The 22,144-nt window shown below is 37.2% G+C and overlaps 2 protein-coding genes across 3 annotated transcripts in view; one reads left to right on the forward strand and one right to left on the reverse strand.

The window, feature by feature from the left end:
* Dnajc24 (DnaJ heat shock protein family (Hsp40) member C24) overlaps nt 1-6,455 on the forward strand; it is a 46,702-nt gene extending 40,247 nt beyond the window's left edge. The window contains exon 4 of the mRNA XM_051184038.1: nt 4,604-6,455. Within this exon, the coding sequence (XP_051039995.1) occupies nt 4,604-4,734 (131 nt within the window). The 3' untranslated portion in view covers nt 4,735-6,455. The remainder of the gene's footprint in view (nt 1-4,603) is intronic.
* The window catches only part of Immp1l (inner mitochondrial membrane peptidase subunit 1), a 49,765-nt gene continuing 33,594 nt past the window's right edge, over nt 5,974-22,144 (reverse strand). For both annotated transcript variants that reach the window (XM_051184035.1, XM_051184036.1), the window contains 2 exons: nt 7,078-7,188; nt 5,974-6,137 (listed from right to left, as the gene is read on the reverse strand). In XM_051184035.1, coding sequence (XP_051039992.1) covers nt 6,069-6,137; nt 7,078-7,188 — 180 coding nt within the window. In that variant the 3' untranslated portion in view covers nt 5,974-6,068. The remainder of the gene's footprint in view (nt 6,138-7,077; nt 7,189-22,144) is intronic.

Consider the following 22,144-nt stretch of genomic DNA (forward strand, 5'->3'; position numbering starts at 1 on the left):
AATAATTAAATAAAAATAATATTCCTAGTAAAAAAAGTCAGCAGAACCTAAGCCAGGGCCAATGAATCAATAAGAAGCATACATAGTTAATCTTTTTTTATTACTATTTTTTCTTATTTTACATATCAATCCCAGTTCCCTCTCCCTCCCATTCTTCTATGCCCCCCATAAACCTCCCCATCCACTCTCCAGGGAGGATGAGGCCTTCTATGAGGGATCATCAAAGTCTGTCATATCATTTGGGTAGGGCCTAGGCCCTACACTGTGTCTCTAGGTTAAGGGAGTATACCTCCATGGGGAATGGGCCTCAGAAGTCCGTTCCTGCACTAGGAATACATCCTGATTCCATTGTCAAAGGCCCCATAGATTGCCCAGGCTTTCTAACTGGGACCCATGTTCAGGAATTCTGGGTCGGTCCTATGCTGGTTTCCCAGCTATCAAACTGGGGTCCATGAGCTCCCTCTTGTTCAGGTCAGCTGTTTCTGTGGGTTTCTCCAGCCTGATCTTGACCCTTTTGCTTATCATTCCTCCCTCTCTGCCACCGGATTCCAGGAGTTCAGCTCAGTGTTTACCTGTGGGTGTCTGCTTCTGCTTCCATCAGCTACTGGATGAAGGCTCTAGGATGGCAAATAAGGTAGTCATCAATCTCATTATTAGGGGCATTTAAGGTAGCCTCTCCACTATTCCTTAGATTGTTAGTTGGGTTCATCCTTGTAGGTCTCTGGACATTTCCCTAGTGCCAGATTTCTCCTTAAACCTATAATGGCTCCCTCTATTATGGTACCTCTTTTCTTGTTATCCTCTATTCTTTCCCTGAGTCTTTCTGCTCCCTCATGCTCCCCTCTTCTCCCCTTCTTTCTCCTAACACCTTCTCCCCTCCCCCCTGCTCCCAATTTGCACAGGAGATCTTGTCCCTTTCTCCTTCTCCAGGGGACCATTAATGTTTCTCTTAGGGTCCTCTTTGTTTCCTAGCTTTTCTGGAGGTGTGGATTGTAGGTTGGTAATCCTTTACTTATTTCTAAAATCCATATATGAATGAGTACATACCATATTTGTCTTTTTGTGACTTGGTTACCTCACTCAGGATGGTTTCTTCTATTTTGCCTGAGAATATCAAGATTCCATTGCTTTTTTTTATTCTGAGTAGTACTCCATTGTGTAAGTGTACCACATTTTCTCCATCCATTCTTCAGTTGAGGGGCCTCTAGGCTGCTTCCAGGTTCTTGCTATTACAAATAATGTTGCAATGAACATAGTTGTACACATGTTTTTGTTTATGAATGTGCATCTTTTAGGTATATGCCTAAGAGTGGAATTGTGGCATCTTGTGGTAGACTGATTCCCATTTTCCGAGGAACCACCATACTGATTTCCAAAGTGGCTGTATGAGTTTGTGCTCCCACCAGCAGTGGCGGGCGGAATATGCCCCTTTCTCCACGTTCTCTGCAACATGAACTGTCATTGGTGTTTTAATTGTATATAGCTTAGCCTGGGGCTGGAGCTCATTGCGGCAGTGCTTTTTACATGCATGAGGCCCTTGATTAATCCCCATTATGGCCAAAAGAAGAAGAGGGAGGATTAAAATATAGAATATTTTCTTTGGTGCTCATTTAATTTATAAAGTTGGAAATTATCCTTACCTTCCTGGGAAAAGTGAGCAATATCTGTGTGAAGTCTGGCTTCTGACAGGAGCATTAAAAACTAATACAGGTTTGGTGGCTCATGTCTTTAATCCCAGCACTCAGGAGGAAGAGGCAGGCAGATCTCTGTGAGTTGAAGGCCAGCCTGGTCTACAGAGCTATTTCCAGGACAGGCTCCAAAGCCACAGAGAAATCCTGCCTCAAAAAACAAAACAACAAACAAACAAACAAACAAACAAAAACCAAGTACAGGTTTTAAACTAGCTGTTTGTGGTTAGAAAAAGCAGTCAGTGTAAGAAGCTAACAAAATGACTATTAAGAGGGCAGTTATATTGTGTGAACTTCTTCCGGGTCGTTTTCACAATGGCCTTGGGTGATGAAGATCCACAAAAGGAGAAGTTGTGAACATACACATGAGAAACATGACCAATAGTGCATTTTATTGTGCTGAAAACAAGTCCCTGGAAACACTGGGACATTTAAGTGAAGCTTTGCCTTGGTCATTTTGATGACTTCATCTAAAATGGTTTATATGAAAATACTGCTTTATCCTCAGTGAAGATAAGAAGTTTCAACAAGATGTGAAGATGAAATAAATATCCGTGACAAAACTCCAAAGTGCTCACAGTGGCTTCTGTATCACTTATGAAATATGTCACCTCGAATTGTTTTTATATTCACTGAAGTAGTTTAAAAATGTGTGTTGTGGGGACTCACTTCAAGAAACCTAAAGACATATAATAAAAACATATGCCAAAAAAGGATGATTGAAAGAAAGAAAAGTCCAGTGGCAAAACTAGGCATGGTGGCTTCTTTATTTTTTGAGGCAAGGTCTCACTATGTAGCACTGGTGTCCTGCAACTTACTATGTACACCTGTCTGGCCCTGAACTCACCGAGATCCACCTGCCTCTGTTTCCCAAGTACTGGCATTAAAAGATTGGGTCACCAAACCATGCAAGGCATGGTGGCTTCTAATCTTAGCCTGTCATCCCAGCAATTCGGAGGCTAAGGCAGGAATATTGCAGAATTCAAGGTCAGTAATGGCTACTCAGTAAGACCCTGTCTCAAACAAATAAAAAATAAATAAAATAATAATATTTTTTAAAAAAGCAAAGAAGAGCAAGGAAAGAAAAAGAAAAGGCTTGACATATGGATCCAAAAACCTACATGGTAGAAGGATAACCAACACATATACTTTATCTTCTGACCTCTACACACATGCCATTGCACATGCACGATACAATAATACAACAGTAATAATAATAATAATAAATAAAAAAATTTAAAAGAAAACCAATTTTCAATAGTTTTAACATTAATATAAACTATTCACTTTGAAAACATGCTTTCATTAGTTATGTATATCTTATATATGTTTTATTATATAAATACAAACACATATAATATATATATATATATATATATATTATGAATGAGAGAGGTGTTGTTTTTTTTTTTTTTTTTTCCCCTGAGACAGGGTTTCTTTGTATAGCTTTGGATATCCTGGAACTCACTTTGTAGACCAAGCTGACCTTGAACTCAGAGATTCACCTGCCTTTGCCTCCTGAGTGCTCGGATTAAAGGCAGGCACCACCATGACTGGCTGATATTTGCATTTCTAAATTTGAAATTAAATTGGTTTTGTTTGTTTATGGAGAAAACCCACATTTTGATAAAGAATTAAAAAAAGAACATATTTAATTTTTCCTTTTTGAGAAAGCAGCTCATAAAGTTGGCTTAATTGCCTATTTTTCCAAGACTGCATTTTATCCAGAGCAAGCACAAGGCAGCTGAATTGCATTTCACAATGCAGTTCACAATTAGAGTGAGTTCTAACTGTAGTGGATTTTGAGAGTCAGCTGTAGGATCCTGTGCCTACTGGACACCACTTGTCTAAGTTATGAGTGCAGTAAAAAGGATTATGACCTGGTGAGATCTGATGACTGATACTTGCCAGAGACAGTAAACTAGAACAGCAGTGGGATCAGAGTTTTTTATTCAAAGGACAATAGCATCTAAACTTCCCATGTCCACCATTACTAGCAGGTGTGTGGGTACCTGCACACAATCATGGCACCCAAAGGCTGTCAGGATCACTAGAGTTCAAGGCCACCCTGTGCTACATACCCTAACTCTGACTTTACAAATAAAATTTAAGGAGCTGGCAAAATGGCTCAATGAATAAAGGCACTTGTGGTCAAGGTGACAACCCAAGTTGGATTCCCAGAATCTACATGGTAGAAAGGGAGAACTGGCTCCCACAAGGTGTTCTGTGACCTCCACATTCATGCCATACCATATGTTGTATGTATCTCTCTCTCTCTCTCTCTCTCTCTCACACACACACACACACACAACTGTAATACATTTTAAAAGTACAAAGTAAAATTTAAAATCCCATCATCAGTTGTACTTTTTGCATGTGATTTTCCTATAGTACTTACCATTTCACAAAGCAACAGATACTAACTCACAGGAGAAAGTAATAGCATTGTATTGTATTCAGTTCACATGATTGAGAATGGCATGGGCAGCTTGAGGTAAACAATTACAGTGGTCACCTTCTCTAGGAGAGACTTCAGCATATACCATGCTTTTTTTTTTTTTTTTTTATCCCCACTAACATCTTAAGTGCATTGCTCAGAAGACTATAGAATTTGCAGGATTCTTAAGAAAACTAAAAATTTCAAAGATCGCTCTCAGCATCTTTGTTCTATCCTATCTTGAATATGGAATAAAGTCAGTGAACCAGTCCTTCGCCACCTCCATAGAGACTGTTCAGTAGCTAAGTTCAGAAATGCTGTTCCTATGCCAGATAATCATGCCAGCTCTCTTTTAAACTCATTTTTATTTGTTCCTGGCTTCTATATTTCATTTTACAGTTTCTCTGGAACCCATTTGAATGGTTTTCAAAGTAGGGGACTGTAAACATTTGAGGCATTAATTTTGTTTTCTTTGTAGATGATGAGTCTTTCTCTCTGACCTGCCGATGTGGTGGAAAATATACTATCTCCAAGGATGAAGTGGAAGAAGTGAACTTGGTTTCCTGTGATACATGCTCACTGATTGTGGAACTCCTTCATCAGCCCTGATCTGTGCATTCCTGGGATCCTTTAACTACAGTCAGCATGGTCCAGAGGTCACTCAATTTCAAGGAGACAGATGCTTTCTTACTAGCTGTATAATATGCATATATAAGATCTTCAAGCAAATACCACTTCAGATTAAAAAATTAATTCAGTTGTTTATATGTATAACTGCAGGATTTCAAAAAAAGGACTTGCATTGTATTTCTGGATTTTTATCTGACAACTTTTGTTTTCTCCTTGGTACAAGGTTTTTATATAGTTTTAGTCTTTATAGTTATAAAGGTTTTGTTTTTTGTTTTAATCTTTAGTGTGGGGGAAGCATATACTGAATCTATGAGGAGTTGATTTTTCTCTTCTTCCCCATGTGGGTCCCAGGAGTCAAATTTGGGTCCTCAGGTTTTCAGTAAGTACCTTTACCTGCTGAACCATCTTGCTGTCCCTAATTATGAAGTTGTTGATATAAAAAATGATGTTTATAGTTATTGAAGTTGTATGCCTATTGTACTATTTCAAATTTGAAGGCATTAAATAATACTAGGATTTTGTGAACAAAGTGTGAACCTGGCTTTGCCCTAAACAAGGCTGGATATGGATCACTACAGATGTATTTCCAAGCTGCTCAAGAGGACCAAGTGTTAGGAAATGTGACTCTAGTTCTGACCCTGGATGTCTGAAGCTTGTTAGCACCTTAACTTCAGATGTAATTTAGGAAGAAAAACTTAAAAAAACTTGAAGTTCAGATTTTACTTTTTATTTAATTGCCTCCATTTAAGACTAAGGAGCCATTCATTTCATTATGGTGTGGTGAAAGTGCTCTTATAATGAATAATTACTGACTACAATAGACCATACATGTCATGCCCTACAAGACCTCTTTGTATGTAACCTTTTGTTTACAGTGTAGGTCAGAATTCATTTCACGAACACCCAGGGGCCCTATGGAGCACCTCTGATTCATGCCTAACTGTTGGTGTTGTCAGAAGAGCACAGACTAGGAATGCTTAGTCCCAGCCTTTTGTAAGACAGACAGCTGACATCTGAGGCACAGTAAACTGCTTTCATTATATAGGCACTATCAAAATTCAGATGTGACTTAGTCATGCAGATTTTCCCCCCAAGATAATTTTATATCATAAAATTTAGAAGGAAAATGTGTTTGTGATTTTTATCCAAATACTTTTAATTAATGTATATTGTAGAATGTGATGTTTATGCTTACATTTAATTAAAAACAAATAAAACTGAGTAGCAAAAGTTTATTGTTAAGTTCATGGTTTCAACTGCAGTAATACATTTATATGAATAGACAATAATCAAGTCAAAAAAGTAAATGCTTGCTAATCATCAGAAAATCTCTGGCCATTTGGGCTGTCACGCAGAAATCCAAAATCACTGAAAGGCCAAATCTGTAAAATGAAAACACAGCTGATGGCAATTAAATGAAAATTCTTTATCATATGATGTTCTCTTTTCCTGTTCTCTCTGTTAGATAATGCACTGCAATCTCTTTATCAGTTACTCTGAAAATAAATTTATGTATGTAGCCTGGGTCATTCAAACACGATACTAGAAAACATGTTTGTTTAGTATATCAATATATATTTGTGAAGACCTGTCTTCTATTACCATCTTAAAATAGGTTACATACCAATCTGTGGTATTCTATACTTTAAGTTGCTTAAACATGGCATCTGTTTAAGTATAATAAAGAATCCTGAACATTATACAGTTGTCCTAAGTACTCATGAGTTTTTCTCCTTATGCCTTTTGATAAAGGGGAGCAGGTGTGATGATGCACACCTGTAATCCACACCCATGATACCAACACTTACGAGACTGAGACAGAAGGGTGGAGAGTTTAAGGCCAACGTGGACTACAGAATGAGACTGTCTCAAAACAAAATTATATCAACCAATGAAAATGACAATGTCATCCATGCCTTATACATTCACTTGCCATATATCTGCCTATGGCTTGATGTATCTGACTGGGTCTACCAGCATTCCAAGTAGGCTGAGCCTGGGCTGCTGTTGTAGAAGTGCTTGCTAAAATGCAAGGAAATGACCAACTGTAAAAGAGATACATGGCAGAATATGATTAACTCCAAGGCTCCCTAGGCTACTATTAGTTTAGTTTGAATTTTATTATAAAAACTTCTCTTATTCCCCATAGGAGCAGGGACAGAAGAGGATAATGTTCTGTGTTTAGCTCCTAAGTAAAAATGTTTATCACATGTAGTCACTGCACCAGTTAAGTCAACCTGGCAGCCCATAGGTTTCAAAATTCAATTTGAGAACCACCCTCAACTCAGAGAAAAAGCTGGCATTTTAGGCATTAAATCATACCTTAAAGAAGATCCGTCCTCGTATTAGTCCATATGGTATTGGCCCGTAGCACCTGGAGTCTGTAGAATTCTGCAAGTTATCACCTTCTAACCAAACATGACCTGTTGGCACCTGGGATTAGTAAAGACAGCAGGCCCTTTAGAAACAAAAAAAAACTTCAACAGAGGACTACCACTAAAACTATGTCTCTTAAAAACCAGCACTATAGTGCACACCTAGAATCCCTACACTCAGGATACTGAAGTAGGGGATCATGAAATAAAAGCTAGCTTGGGCTACACATACAATGTGTGAAAGACTTCATTTGGACATACAGCATATGTCCTAATGTCTTCCTTTGTGCATGCCTCAAGAATGGCTATTTTTGCTTTCATTTCTTAATAACTAACTAAATATCAAACGGTTCTACATTTTTAAAAGATCTCTTTATTATATAGTTCCAAACATTAATTTGTCAAAACCCCAAACTAAGGTTGTAAGAAATCAAAACAGTGTGGCAGTGTCATTAATTTAATAGACTTCAAAAGAGGTCATTAGGGCTGCTGACTGAAAATGTGCCCTCCTGTTGTAATAACAGCACAAGCAGGGCAGCCAGTCAGCAACATCCTGGGGCCAGTTCCAAGGCCAGACCTATTAGAAGGCTCATGATGAACTAAGTGGTAATGGATTGTGACATCAATTATGAATAATCTCATCATTTTATTGCATTGGGCTTGTCAGAGTTCTAATTAAGACCCCTGTCTTGCCTTTGTACAGGCCATATCATCACTGCCTTATATGTTGATAATGACCATCAAGAACCAGAAGGACCTATTATAAAACCATCAGTTGTAAATTAATGACAGTGACCTTCTACTAGATGAAAAGATAACTCCTTTGTATTCACTGATAAAAAGTTTTAAGTGTTTACTCAATTGCAATCATTTTAAGAAGGTGATACTTTTCAAAAATGCATTTCTCATATAAGACCTTCTCCCACTAATATCCATTCAATATAAATTTAGAAGGTACTTTCTGTCAGCAATCTGTACACTACCTTTTTATGTTTTTATCTTAAAGTTTTTGGGATGCAGGAAAAGTTGATTCATTGACCAGACCAAAACAATCTATTGGGATGATTGCATTATTTTTGGTAAGGCTATAATTTTATCTTTTTTTGTATCACAATTTTATTTTTGTATATTTTAAGTTCATTTTCCTAAGACTATATTTCTGGGATAGATACCTTGATTAGAGGAACTAGTTTCTGGTCCTAGAGCTGATAACGTGTCTAATGACTACTTATATCATAAACTGACAGACAGGCAGGGAAATATAAGATGGTCAAATAGAAAAGCAAGTATATCTGAAGTCACATGCAAAATGAACAATGAATCTGAAAAAGCCAAATCTACCTATCATATTCTGAAGTTTTACTTACAGAGCAGATGCAAAATAAAGAGCTCTTGTGTTTATATTTCTAGTTTCTCAAAGTGTTTGTTCCTAGATTCTAAAAAACTGGTGCTATGTGTGAGTGAGTAAGGAATACCAGTAAGCCAGTACGTACAAAAGAAAGCAGCTTTACAAATAGGGTAACATTCTAAAGTCCGTGGAGACTGCTACCAGCTAAGGCCCCATGGTATTACATTCCACCTTGCTATGTGGTTTCCCTTCAGTTTGCCTGCCTTTGCCAAAAGCTCTGAGTTTTTAGGCCACTTGTCATATAATACCAACCTTGCTTGAGGTACTGGATTAAAGCAACATCCTACTTTCATGTCCTTTTTGTTGTTTTGAGACATTGTCTCATGTAGTCTGGCCCCAAACTGTAGCCAAGAGGATGGTCTTGAAGTCCTGATTTTCCTGTTTCCATCTCAAGTTCTGGGATTATAGGAATGCATCACCATGCCTGATTTTCTGTGGTGCTGGTGACTGAATGCAGGGATACTGCATTCTAGGCAATTGCTCTACCAACTGAGCTACCTCCCCAGACTACTTGTGTGTATCTCTTTTCACTGTATTTATGACAAAGTAAACAAGTAGATATCAATGCTATGATTTCATTTTTAGTTATTACTTTTTATTACCATTAAATTTTTGCTAACCCAGTGGTAAGAAATGGTAACTCTGTAATTTTATTTGCTTTTGTCTTGGTTTCAAAAATTGAGTTACCCCAACTAACAATCTGAGCAACAGTGGAAAGGCTACCTTAAGTGCCCTTCTCTGATAATGAGATTGATGACTAACTTATCTATCATCACAGTGCCCTCATCTAGTAGCTGAAGGAAACAGCAGACTCCCACAGCTAAACACAGAGCCGAACTGGAATCCAGATGCAGAGAGAGAGGAGTGATAAGAAAATGGGGACAAGACCAGGCTACAGAAACACACAACAGCTGACCTGAACAAGGGGGAGCTAATGGGCCCCCAGACTGATAGCTGGGAAACCAGCATTGGACTGACTCAGACCCCCTGAATATGGGCCTCAGTTAGAAGGCCTGGGCAGTCTAAGGGACCTCTGACAGTGGAACCAGGATGTATCCCCAGTGCACACGGCTGCTCATCACACATATGCAACTCCAGATTGAGGGGATCCAGTGCAGTCTTCTGGCCTCCTGGAGCACCAGGCATGTACATGATGCATAGACATACATGCATGCAAAACACTCACACACAAAATAATAGAAAAAAACTTGATTCAAAAAAGAAAACTCAGAACATGTAACAGGAATAATAATATCCCAAAGGCAGATACTGGAGTTAAAGCTTAAGATCAGAAAAGCAAAGCAGCCAGTCAGTAGCTCTTACCTCTACCAAGGCTGAAATGGAGATCCCGTTTTCCCTATGATTGGAAACTGAATCTCACATGAGACCCTTTGCTTCTTCCTTATATACCTCTCTAGTGCTGGGTATAAAGGCCTGAGCTGTTTCTCTTTTAGAGTAATTCACTCTTGTATAGCCCAGGGTGCTCTTGAACTCTCAGAGATCCATCTGCCTCTGTCTCCTGAGTCCTGGGATTAAAGATGTGCACCACCGCTTGGCATCTATGGTTAACTACTGTGGCTAGCTTTGCATTCTGATCTCCAGGCAAGCTTTATTAAGTCTTAAATAATATATCACCACAAGAACATGTCTCCAGAAGCTTTTGGAAGGATGTGACCAGGGCTCACAAGCAGTGCCATAAAAGAAGAATAAGAGAAAAATTAATATTTTACTTCATGTGACCTTTTAGAATAACTCGTGAACAAACACTGTTAATGATGCTATGGAAAAAGTAGGTTCCTGTATGTGAAAGCTAGATCCTGGTTATCTGATCCTCACATAGGCTATTGTATCTTTCTTATAGTAATGGAATGATCTACTTCTTTAACACTCAATGCTTCATGTAACATATATCACCCCTCAGACAGTCTCATTACTCATGTTCCCTTTAATTCAAGAGCATCTCTTATAAAAGGAAAGTCTCTTAAGTATGGATATTTTTATCTTGATAAATTCAGATGATTTTAATAGTTTGTGTAGGACATAAACAATCATATTTTTATTAATATATATTCATTGTACATAGTGTTACATTTTATATAGATAATTGCAAGCATATCATGAACTTTGACCATATCTGCTCTCCCCCTCCACTCCTGATATTCCTCCTCCTACATACTACTTTTCTCCCTTCCACTTGTCTCCCTTTTATTTTCATGTCAAAAATATGTTTATGCACATATGTATGTATGGCATGAAAGTATACAGAGTTTTATGTAAGTATGAAGAATTTTAGGAACACAAATAAGAGAAAATATATAATGTTTTTCTTCCTGTATTAGACTTATCTCAATATGGCCATCTCCACTTGCATACATTTCCCCAGCACATAAATTCACTCTTTTTTATACCTGAATAAAACTGTAACAGTGTATATACACTATTCTTTATACATGCACCTCATGACAGAGAGATTTATTCCATTAACTTGGCTATTGTGAACTTTGATGCAACAAACATGAATGTGGTATGATGATGGATAGGATGGCTGGATTATGTCATAATCCTACTTCTAGCTCTCTGAAGAAACTTCCATTCTGATTTCCATGGTAACTAGTTCAATCTACATCGCCATATAAAAACAGTCCCTGTTTCCAAAATCCTTGCCAATATTTGTTTTATGATTGTTTTGTTTCTTAATGATAGTCAGCCAAAGTGGGGTGAGATGGAAACACAATGAAGTTTTTAATTTCTGTTTCTCTGGTGCATAAAGATGTCAAACAATTTTATCATGCTGATTGGCCATTTGCACTTCATCTTTTGAAGATTGTCTCTTCATTTTATTAGCCCTTAATTGGTTTGTATGTTTTATTTGATAGTTTTCTGAGTTCTGTATATATTTTAGGTATTAATTCTCTGTCGTATGTATAGCTACCAGATTTTATCCCATTTTGTAGTCTGTCTCATTACTTGGTTATTTCCTGGTGTAGAAGTGTTTTGTTTTTGTTTTGTTTGTTTGTTTTTAAACATCATGTAGTTCCATTTGTTAGTTCTTGGTAGTTATTTTGTGACTTACTGGAGTCATGTTTCAGAATGTCCTTGCCCATGCCTGTATCTTCAAGCATTTCTTTCCTCTAATACTTTCAAATTTCAGGTCTTATATGAAGAACTTTAATCCATTTTGAAATTACTTTTGTACAGGATGTTGGGATAATCTAGCTTTGTTTTTCTGGAAAATGCAGTTTTTTCAATACCATTTTTTAGGAAAAAAAAATGTTTCTGTAATCTTAGTAAAAATAAATAATTAAACAGAAATCAGGTGGTTATGGGTGCATGGGTTTGCATCTGGGTCCTCTCTTCTAGCCCACTGATCTCCATGTCTGTCTTTGAACCAGTACCATGCTGAGTTTGCTAATATGGTTCTGCAATGCAACTTGAAATAGGTGTTGTAGTAACTTCCAGCACTGGTCATTTTGCTTAGGTTTGCCTTGACTATTGAGGAATTTGTGACTGTATATGAATTACAAGATTACCTTTTCTATTTCTGTAAAAAGCAAATGGCATCAGAATTTTGATAGAGATTGCTGTGATGGAGGTTGCTTTTGGTGGTATAGCCATTTCAGAATCCTGTGTTGATCCTTGAGAATGGGAGGCTTATTCATCATATATTCCAGTGTTTCCCTCAATGTCTTCAGCAATTTCCAGTGTAGAGCTCTTTAACTTCCTTGGTTAAGATCATTACTAAGTATTTTGGTGGGTGTTGGTTGTTTGTAGTTTGTTTTTAAAACTATTTTGAATTAGGATTAATTTTTCTGATTTCTGTTCACAGCAAGTTCCTTATTAGTAATCAGAAAAGCTATTCATTTTAAAATGTTGTTTTTGAACTTATGCATACAATTTCAATGTGGCTACAAGTGTAGTGCTGAGTTCATTTGAAAAATAAGAACAAACTAGGTTGTTTATATAGCACAGTGGTAAAGGGTCTACCTAGCATGAGAGGTCCTGGTTTAGTTCCAAGCCTACAAAATATAATAAATACTATAGTTTATGTATAAGCAAACATGTTTATTGTTAGTGTTCTTTATACTGTTATGAGCCCACATGTACAGCTCCTTTTTCTTTTAGTTTGTGAGCCATCTTTTCACATTTCTTGTAAGTCTATTTGCAAGGAATTTTTCAACTTCCTTTAAAAGTTCTCTCAAAATTCTGTGTGGAAATATTTTGCCTATAGCAATTCCAAAATCACTGATCTTTCCTTTCTTTGTAGTTGCAATTCTGTTGTCAAGTCTAAGTGGAAGAATTTCAAACAGGAAGAATTTTATTTGTTGCTTTATTTGCCATTTTTCCTCATTATGTTCATGTCTCCTCTGGTTTTTTGAAAACAATTAGAAATGTTAATTTAGAGTACTCTGCTAGTTTTCTGGGTCTAGTTACCTGATTGATTTCTGAGTGTGGACTGCCTTTTACTGCTTGTCATGGTGCTGGAGGTTTGTGACTTAGCTAGACCACCTCCGTTGGGTGGAATTGCTGCCAGTCTTTACAGAGTACTATGTTGAAGGGGTTATGGCAGCTGCAGACCAGCAGATTCACGTCCCTTTATTTTCTGCTGGGAGGAGTTCCATCTCAGTGTACTACTAAGGCACAATCTTTCCAGGTCTCTACTGGATGACAGCTTGTCTACACTAGTTTAGGAAGTGCAAATGTCTTTTGCTTTTGTGTGAGTTCTAGGAACTAGCTTCGTAGTTAGTCACCTTTGCTTCATTATTAAGTTTCATCACAATTAGGCACAATGCAGTATTTAGCTGTCAACCAAGGAACTATGAATGTATTTCTCTGGAGATCTTTTTGTGGCTCCTGTCTTCCTGGTAATATTAAACACAAAGTTCAACCACTAAGGCACCCTAACCTGGCCTCCTCAGCTAGCCATTAACAAATGTTTTCATGATGACAGAATCAATGGGTTGAGGTTGTCTAGCATGCCACCAAGCCCTGGGTTCTAGCTACAGAACCACACAAATTAGAGTGTGGTGTTATACACCTATAACATTAGCAGGAACATGCAGGAAGATAATATATTCAAGGTCATCCTTGATACAGAGCCCAAGGCTAGTCTATACTCCATTGAGACCATGTCTCAAAAACACAATAGTCAAAAAGGCACAGATAAAGGGAAATATGTTTCTTCTGTTCTTTCTCTTGGTGATCAGTCTTGTACACCCCCTGAACAATGTATGAACAGATGTTCTGTCCATTCTACTGCTCTAAGGTAGAAGGGCAATTCTACTGCCTCTTCTCCATTGAATCCAGGAGGTGGTGTTTAAATTATGTAATTTTGTGTCTATATGGAGAGGGTGTATGTGTGACTGTATGTGCATGCTCATGTGTGTATGGAGGCCAGAAGATGACATCAGGTGCCCTCTATCACTGTCTACTTTATTCCCTTAAGAGGTGGTTTCTGAACATGGAATTAGACTGGAAGCCAAAAAAAGATTCAGTGATCCTTCTGTCTCTGTCCCTTACAGTGCTAGGGTTCCAGGTACCACAGTCACTCATGCTTTTCACATGGGTGATGGATTGATAGGAGTTCAAGATCATGTTTGTTCTGCAAGTGCTCTTATCCACTGAGATATGTCTCCAGCCTAAATTACCTATATTTTAAATTGCATGCTTTAAAGCAGGCTTCATTCCAAAAACAAAATAATTTTCTGGAAGGTGGTGGTGTACACACCTTTGATTCCAGTATGCAGGTAGCTTCAAAAGCAGGTGGATCTCTGAGTACAGGGTGAGTACCAGGAAAGCTAGGGCTACAAAAAATACTGTCTCAAACAAAACAAAACAAAACACAAAAAAGGAGAAGAGAAAAGAATGATGTTGGTGAAGACTAACAGCTCTAAGATTAAGTGTGCTTTGACACCTCCTCCAGTAGCCTCTATTACATGCTCTACTTTTTAGTTTCCTTGTTTTTGATGTTTGAGATAGGGTCTCACTATATAGTTTTGGCCGTCCTAGAATTTACTATGTAGACAAGGCTGGTCAGAGTGCCTTTTGCCTCTGCCTTTTAAGTGCTGGGATTAAAGACATACACTACCACACCAGTTGTTTTTTATCCCTATCAAAAAACTATAGAAATGATATGCAAACTCAGCATGCCATTGCATACTAATAAGGATGTCCACTATGATGCTGTGTTTCAAAATTGGCAGTTATATAAATAAATATATTGGTCAACAGAGGCTAAATAAAACATAATTCATTTATGTAACAGACAGATACAGATGATTAAAAATCAAAGCCCCAAATGGAACAATAAATAAAGAACAAACTAATGGAAAGATTTCTACAACCGAATCAATGAGAAAGTAACTTTCAGGTCTGTGTATACAAAAGTATAAAGCCACTGTTCTCTATGTCTCAGTTTTTTTTTTTTTTAAATAATAGTATGTATTAGCTAGAAATCTAAAATATATATGTAAATGTATACTTGTGTACCTTAAACTGCTTTACATTTTTGGTTGATAGCTATACTTTTTTGTTTTTTTCTAGATAGTGTCTTATTATGTATCCCAGGCTGTCCTTGAACTCACAATACCCTCCCTCAACCTTCACAGTGCTGGAATTAGCAGATGTGCACCACCCACCAACATGCCCGATTTAACTTATTAATGCCTTCTTTTTGTTTGCTTGTTTATTGAGATTGGGGTCTCACTATGCAGCCTTGGCTGGACCAGGATTCACTACTGTAGAACGGGCAGACCCGGAATCAAAAGAGATCGCCCTGACTCTGCCTCCCAAATGCTGGGATCAAAAGTGTGAATCATCTTGCCCAGATAGCTGCCTGATACTTTTAAAGATTTATTTTTAATGTATTGTTTTGGTCTGCATGTTAGAATGCACACATGCATACAGGTGCTCATGGAGACCAGAACTGGTCATCAGATCCCCTGGAGCTGGAGTGACATGCCACTGTAAGCTCTTAGTCACTGAGCTGTTTCTTTAGCCCTGAGCCTGATACTGTTCAAAAGGGAATGCTGTGTGTAATGATACAAGCCAGGGACAGCTTTACTGATGTTTTTTAAGCTTTTGGTCTTGATACTACAGTGAGAGCTAGCCTACAACAGACCTCTACAGCACTGAAGAGTAGAAATAAAACTACAATGACATCAAACCACATGAGAAAGAAGTTTATGGCAAACCTAAAATATGAACAGGGAAATATATCAGAATAATATATATTTATGTTTTAAAGTTATGATAGCCTTATAACTAGGGCTAGAAAAGATTCTAATAAACAATGTTTCACAAATTCTGAATTTCATTTGTTTGTTGTTTCCCATAATCAGCATTTTCTAAGTCGGGTTACTTTCCTTTTGAGACTGTTGTAAGTCTGCCATGCTTCCTTCCTGAGCTGTGATAAAAGCATCTCAGGACTGGGAAAGAGGATCTAGCCTGCAGTTCTTAGAGACTTCACTGAAGTCTCGTGGAGTGCCTCCTTTTTAGTACAAGTAACAAATGTAATTGCCTCCTGATCTGCAGGTGTCCATTTATCACAGGCAGCTTTGCAAGGCAAGCCACAGGTGGTACCTTTCTTGATTCAAGTGAAATCTGATGAGAGTTTAAAATGTCAAATGACATGTCTACTGAATTGTAGTCACTCATTTATTTGATTTAGCAAAGAAGACCAATTTTTAATTTTGACTAAAAGGTAAGATATTGGATGTTGATTTGCAAAATGTTTCAAGAACAAAAAATCCTAAGGAATATTTGTTTTTAAGTTAACCCCTTATTTACTACAGATCTTAAGGTTTACAAGAAATGGCATAGGTATGCATTGGCTGTATCTATGGCAAATGGCTGTTCTAATCAGTGCATTAAAAAAAAATGCAGGCAGAAGAGGCGTGATCCTTTAGGAATTCTTTCTTGCACAATTTTTTTTTTCTTCCTGTGATATTCAGGAAACACTCTGAAAACAGTCAAATTAGGCCTTTTGTATCTTTTTTAGCAAAAGGAAATGGGATTGGTATTGCAAGGGTACTTCAGTCTCATTTGAAGCAAGTATTTTTAAATATCCATTTTGTACCGAAGGAAATATAATGTTTAATTCCTTGCTAGGAAAAAAAAAGCTCCCTCAACATAACAAATGTACACTCATAAGATGCCTTTAATTCTAACAGTCTTCCAGGTAATTAGTGTGGACTCAAGTATCTACATCTCTATGTAACGAAAGCCTATTGTGCTGCTTAACTGTGACTTACACATAAAACATGCATCCATAGTAAGGCCTTTCATACAGAAACAATGTGATTTACTGATCATACTATTCCAGCTGGGCATGGTAGTTAACTACCTCCTGGCACATGGGAAAATGAGAGAGGATGTTCTAAGCTAGCCTAGGTCACAAACTGAGTTCCAGGCCAGCCTGAACTACAGTGAGTCACTGTCTCAAAAACTAAAATACAAAACAAGAACAAAAACAAAAACCCAGCAAAACTTAATGTGATACATGGCATTTCAGAGTCAGGAGAATATAGCAATAAGCACTAACTAGTGAGTTTTTTGTCCTTTCAAAAAAAAATTTTTAGATAGTTGGCAAATCAGATACACACTGTAAAAAACCCACATGCAAATATTTTAGGTGCTTTTAGGTGGTATGTGGGGTGAGACAGAGTTTCACCCCATACTAGCCCATACTAGCCTCACATTGACATCATTTCTGCTGGAATCACAGATGCATACCACCACCACACCTAGCTCAGATAACATTTTTAAAAATCTTTTATAAATATTTTTAATTAAAATAAAACTACATTACTTCCTCCTTCCCTTTCATCTCTTCTTATTCCTTTCAAATTGATAGATTCTTTTACTTTGTTATCATTATACACATATAGATGTACAAATACATATATAAAATCTGCTGCATTTTTGATGTTTGTGTGTATATGATTTCAGGGCTGACTCCTTTGTATCAGTAGATAATCAATCAAGGGTTAGTTCTCCCTCTCTCAGAAGTAATTAGTTGCCTGTAGCTTTTAGTTTAGGACTGGACATCCTAGAATATCCACATTGGAAAATTCTTAAGAGATTTTCTCCTTTCCACATAAGCAAGTCTATTGATACTGTCAGTCTTTAGATCTTGTTTATGCAACTATTTCTAGGAGACACAGTCTCATAACAGAGTTCCTGGTTTTCTGGCTCTTATACTCTTTCTATCTCCTCTTTGTCAATGTTCCCCAAGCCTCAGGATAAAGAAGGTGTGTTGTAGATGTATCTGGTGAGGTTTGCTTCCTCTGATCCCTTGATCTCTTCATATCTAGTTGTATTTTTCTATTAATGGCCCCATCTGCTTTAAAGAGAAGCTTCTTCAATAAAAAGTGGCAGCTACAGTTCTCTGCAGGTATAAGGATAACTTAGAATGTAGTTTGGAATCTATGGCAGTAGTAGGCTCTCATCCGACAGTCATGACCTTACTAGGCCCAGGTAATCGGCTAGATTGCTAATACCAAGAATGATTCCTGTTGAGCGGGCCTTAATTCTGATTAGACTACCAACATCAGTGTCAAGAGACATTTTTTATGATGATACATAAAATAGAGTACACTGATGAAGTCTTTAAAATAACATTGATGTCCTCGATTTAAAGCATTAAAATACTGTTGACTGTGAGGTCATAAAAGCAAACTGAATAACAGCAGTTGATATAAAATATATGTTAAGATTATTAGTAAATTACTTACTATATTATTTCTTTATTCTTGATAGTATTATTCATGTAGACAATGAAATATTATCATGTCTTCCCCCATTTCCCTCTTTCCAACCCCCCAAATGCTCAAACGCATCCCTCAACTTCATGCCATTTTTTTTCCCAGCAGACATTAGGAGGCCATCTCACAGGTGGAACTTTTCTCTTTAATCACAACAGAGTTTGGAACAGGGCTATAGAAAAGCAGTGCTAAAATTTCAGTCTTTCTTATGTCTTCTCAATTACAGTTAGGCAATTTTAAAGGATAGAATTATCAGATAACTACCCACTGAAACAAACATATCACTTTACTGGATTAGACCTCTCTAGATTTTTACCAACAGTATTACTACTGCCTAATATGAACACGAAATACTCCTAGTGATCAATATGCATTAATTTCAGAATAGCTTTCTAATCTTCAAACACAAATGCTGATCTTAACAAATATATTTTCAGACATATAAGAATAGTAGTATAAAACAAAATTCTAAAAGAGTATGTTAGAAAAACTAAGTTCAAACATTTTTGAAGTGTTCAGAGAAGGCACCAGATACACTAAAATAGAGAGGCATAGACAATGATTCTTTCCTGTTACCACGTAAGTGAAAACACTTTAGACTAGTAAACTATTAGTGATATTTATCTTCTGAACTACTGTGTTAGCTATAGGATGAAAGAGCCATGTCATCTCCGTAGTGAATTTCACTCTAGCAAAAGAGTAAACATACTTCTCCATGCCAGCTGCAATTAAAGCATTAGTAGTGTGCTGTGATTGATTACCTGGAACTGTTGCTGAGAAATGGATGTGTACTACAGCTTTTATCACTTGAGTTTGAAAAAAAAAAAAAACCAAAAAACAAAAACCCACAAGTCCCTTGCTTAGATATAGTGTTGTAAGTGACATTACTAAGTAGTCCTTCTATCTAAATGACATAGGATTTAGTGTATCAGCAAGTTATAATAAACAAGCCCTTTCATCTGATGATTCCTTTCCCAACACAGAAGTACTTTTTCTGTTTATAATACAACTGATAATATAAGACCAGATGGTTGTGACTTTTAGCAAAGGTAAATGACACTTAAACAAACAGAAAAGTAACATTAGGATACTCAGGGATTTCAACTGTATCTTAAACAGTCTACATGAAAGGACTATTAATGTTAACTATAGAAAGTGGCCATTTTCCAATGCTATTTAATTAGTGAGGTTATTTTGCAGGCTGTCAGTTAGTTTGATTGAAATATTTCTAGGTGTACCATAAAACAACTTTCTTTTTGCTGTGTGGTTGCATTTCCAAGTCCTAACATGATCTTACCAAGGCATCATACATTTAGTTTTTCTGAAACACACAACTCTTTATTTTTCCCAGTAACAAAAATAATATTATTAACATCTCCCAAATTTGACAGAGATACAAGCAACATTACATTCTTTATTCAGCCTCCATCACTCAAACCTAATTGTATATTACAATTTGATGAGGATTTACCTTCTGTGTACGATACTGGAATCTGTAGTATCAAAGACCAAGAAAAAGTTTTGTCTTTTTTTTTTTTTTAAATAACTTTAAACTAAATGTGAAAGCACTTAAATATTTAATTATTTTTCTTAACAGCAGCAAAAGCTCTGAAATATACAGATGTTCTCGTAAACATATGTAAGGCAAACACTATGGTCGAGAAGTTGAAGTTTTGCTTGAAAGATTTTAAAAATGAGCCTTACAAGATAGCACCAACAATACGGATATTTGCTGCTAGGCTGAGTTCCATCTTGAAAACCCATGGTAGAATGAAAGAACTGACTCCTACAAGCTGTCCTTACACATACACACACACACACACACACACACACACACACACACACACACACACACACTAAATAAATGTAATAATATTTCTAAAGGTAAGAAAAGAATTCACAGTTTTACAATGAACTCCTGGAAAGTAGATGTTTACAGTTAGAGGACAAGTTTATAAAACCAAAGGTAACAACTTGACCATTTAGTAATCTGTCAACCAATCAAAGGATCAAAAGAACAAAGTACCAGTTGGTAAATAAGAGCAAAAGGCCTATGCATGAACTTCAACTGAAATACAGAAAGCTCAATAAGGACAAAACTTAATGAGAGGCATTGAATTTCACAAGGACAACTGGAAGGTGTGGTCTTGTTGGAGGAACAGCATCACTGCAGAGGTGGGCTCTGAGGTCTAATATATGCTCAAGCCATGCCCAGTAAGAAAGACCACTTCCTGTTGCCTGCACTTCAAGATGTAAAACTATTAGCTCCTTCTCCAGCACCATGTCTATCTGCATGCTGCCATGTCCCACCATAAAAATTGACTGAACCTCTGAAACTGTAAGCCACCCCATTTGATGTTTTCCTTCACAAGAGTTATCCTGGTCATGGTGTGTCTTCAGAGCAATAGAAACCTTAACTAAGAAGTTGTTACCAAGACTGGGGTATTGCTATGATACATTTGACCATGTTTTTGTTTGGAGAAATTTAGACTTTGGTACTTTTGGTGAGGAAAGCAGTGGGATGCTTTAAGCTCTGCTTAATGGGCCATATTAGTAAGAGCATGGAAGACAATGGTGCTGAAAATGATTTGGAACTGTGTGCATGGATCAAGAGGTTTCAGAGGAGAAGTATTTTACTATGTTGCTCAGAGACCAGACCAGTCTTGTGATAGTTTGATTTAAAAAAAAAAAAAAAAAATGTGGCTGATTTTTGACCTTATCAAAAAGTGAGGCTACAGTGAAGAGTTTTGGATTAATTTCATTGGCAAAGGAAATCTCAAAACAGCCTAGAATAGACTCTGTCATGTGGTTGTTGGTAGTAGCTCTAATGAAGATTTATACTCAAAAGGAGAAAGTTGAGCAGGGTAAATTACAAAATGTAAAATTTAAGGAGAAAAGGAACACCAAAAAGTGGAATAGAACTAAGTCTTATGTTCAAGTAGATAAAAAGATTAAGAAATGGAATAAAGAGTGTGGCAAGATCCCACTCAGCTGAATTTCTAACTTGTAAGAAGGAATTAAAAAGAAGGTTATAGCCAGGTGTAGTGGTGCACGCCTTTAATCCCAGCACCGGAAATGCAGAGGCTGGCATATATCTAACCTTGAGGCCATCATGGTCTACAGAGCAAGTTCCAGAACACCCAAGCTTAGCCAGTAAAGAGAACTATTGACAAAAAAAAAAAAAAAAAAAAAAAAAAAAAAAAAAATGCTGGTGAAGATGTAATTGAAAGAGGTGGCCATGTTCCAGCCCCAGTAAGCATCAGAATTTGGCAGTTTTGGTCACATGCTTCTGGTTTTTAGGGTAGAAGAAAAGGGGTAATGGAATATTCCAAGCCACAGAGGCCAGACATGAGTCAGGGGTATCCATGAATGGTGGCCTAGAGAGGCCACTTGCATAAAGCTATGAAGGTGAAGCCTACACTGCCTTGGAGACCCCAAGATATTGGAGATGCCAGAGCTGTGGGATACCTGCTGAGGAGAGATGCTAACAGGGAGTGGAACCAGCCCCAGAGAAAGAAGTGTGTTGTAGTCAACAAAGCTGAAAGGAGTTGGAGAACTGAAGAGCATTTTGACATCTGACATAGAGATGCAGAACTTGGAATTTGCACAGCTGGTTTTCTGTCTTACTTTGGTTCAGTATTTCCCCACTATGCTCCCTTCTCTGTTTTGGAACATACATACATACATACATACACACACACACACACACACACACACACACACACACACACACACATATGCTGTGACATTATGTTAGAAGTAAGTAATCTACTTTTTGGTTTTGACTTTACAGGGAATTACAGTTAAGAGATAGCACGAATCTCAGAGGAGATTTTGAACTTTAC

This window comes from Phodopus roborovskii, unplaced genomic scaffold (assembly GCF_943737965.1).
Source record: "Phodopus roborovskii unplaced genomic scaffold, PHOROB, whole genome shotgun sequence".
Classification (NCBI taxonomy): domain Eukaryota; kingdom Metazoa; phylum Chordata; class Mammalia; order Rodentia; family Cricetidae; genus Phodopus; species Phodopus roborovskii.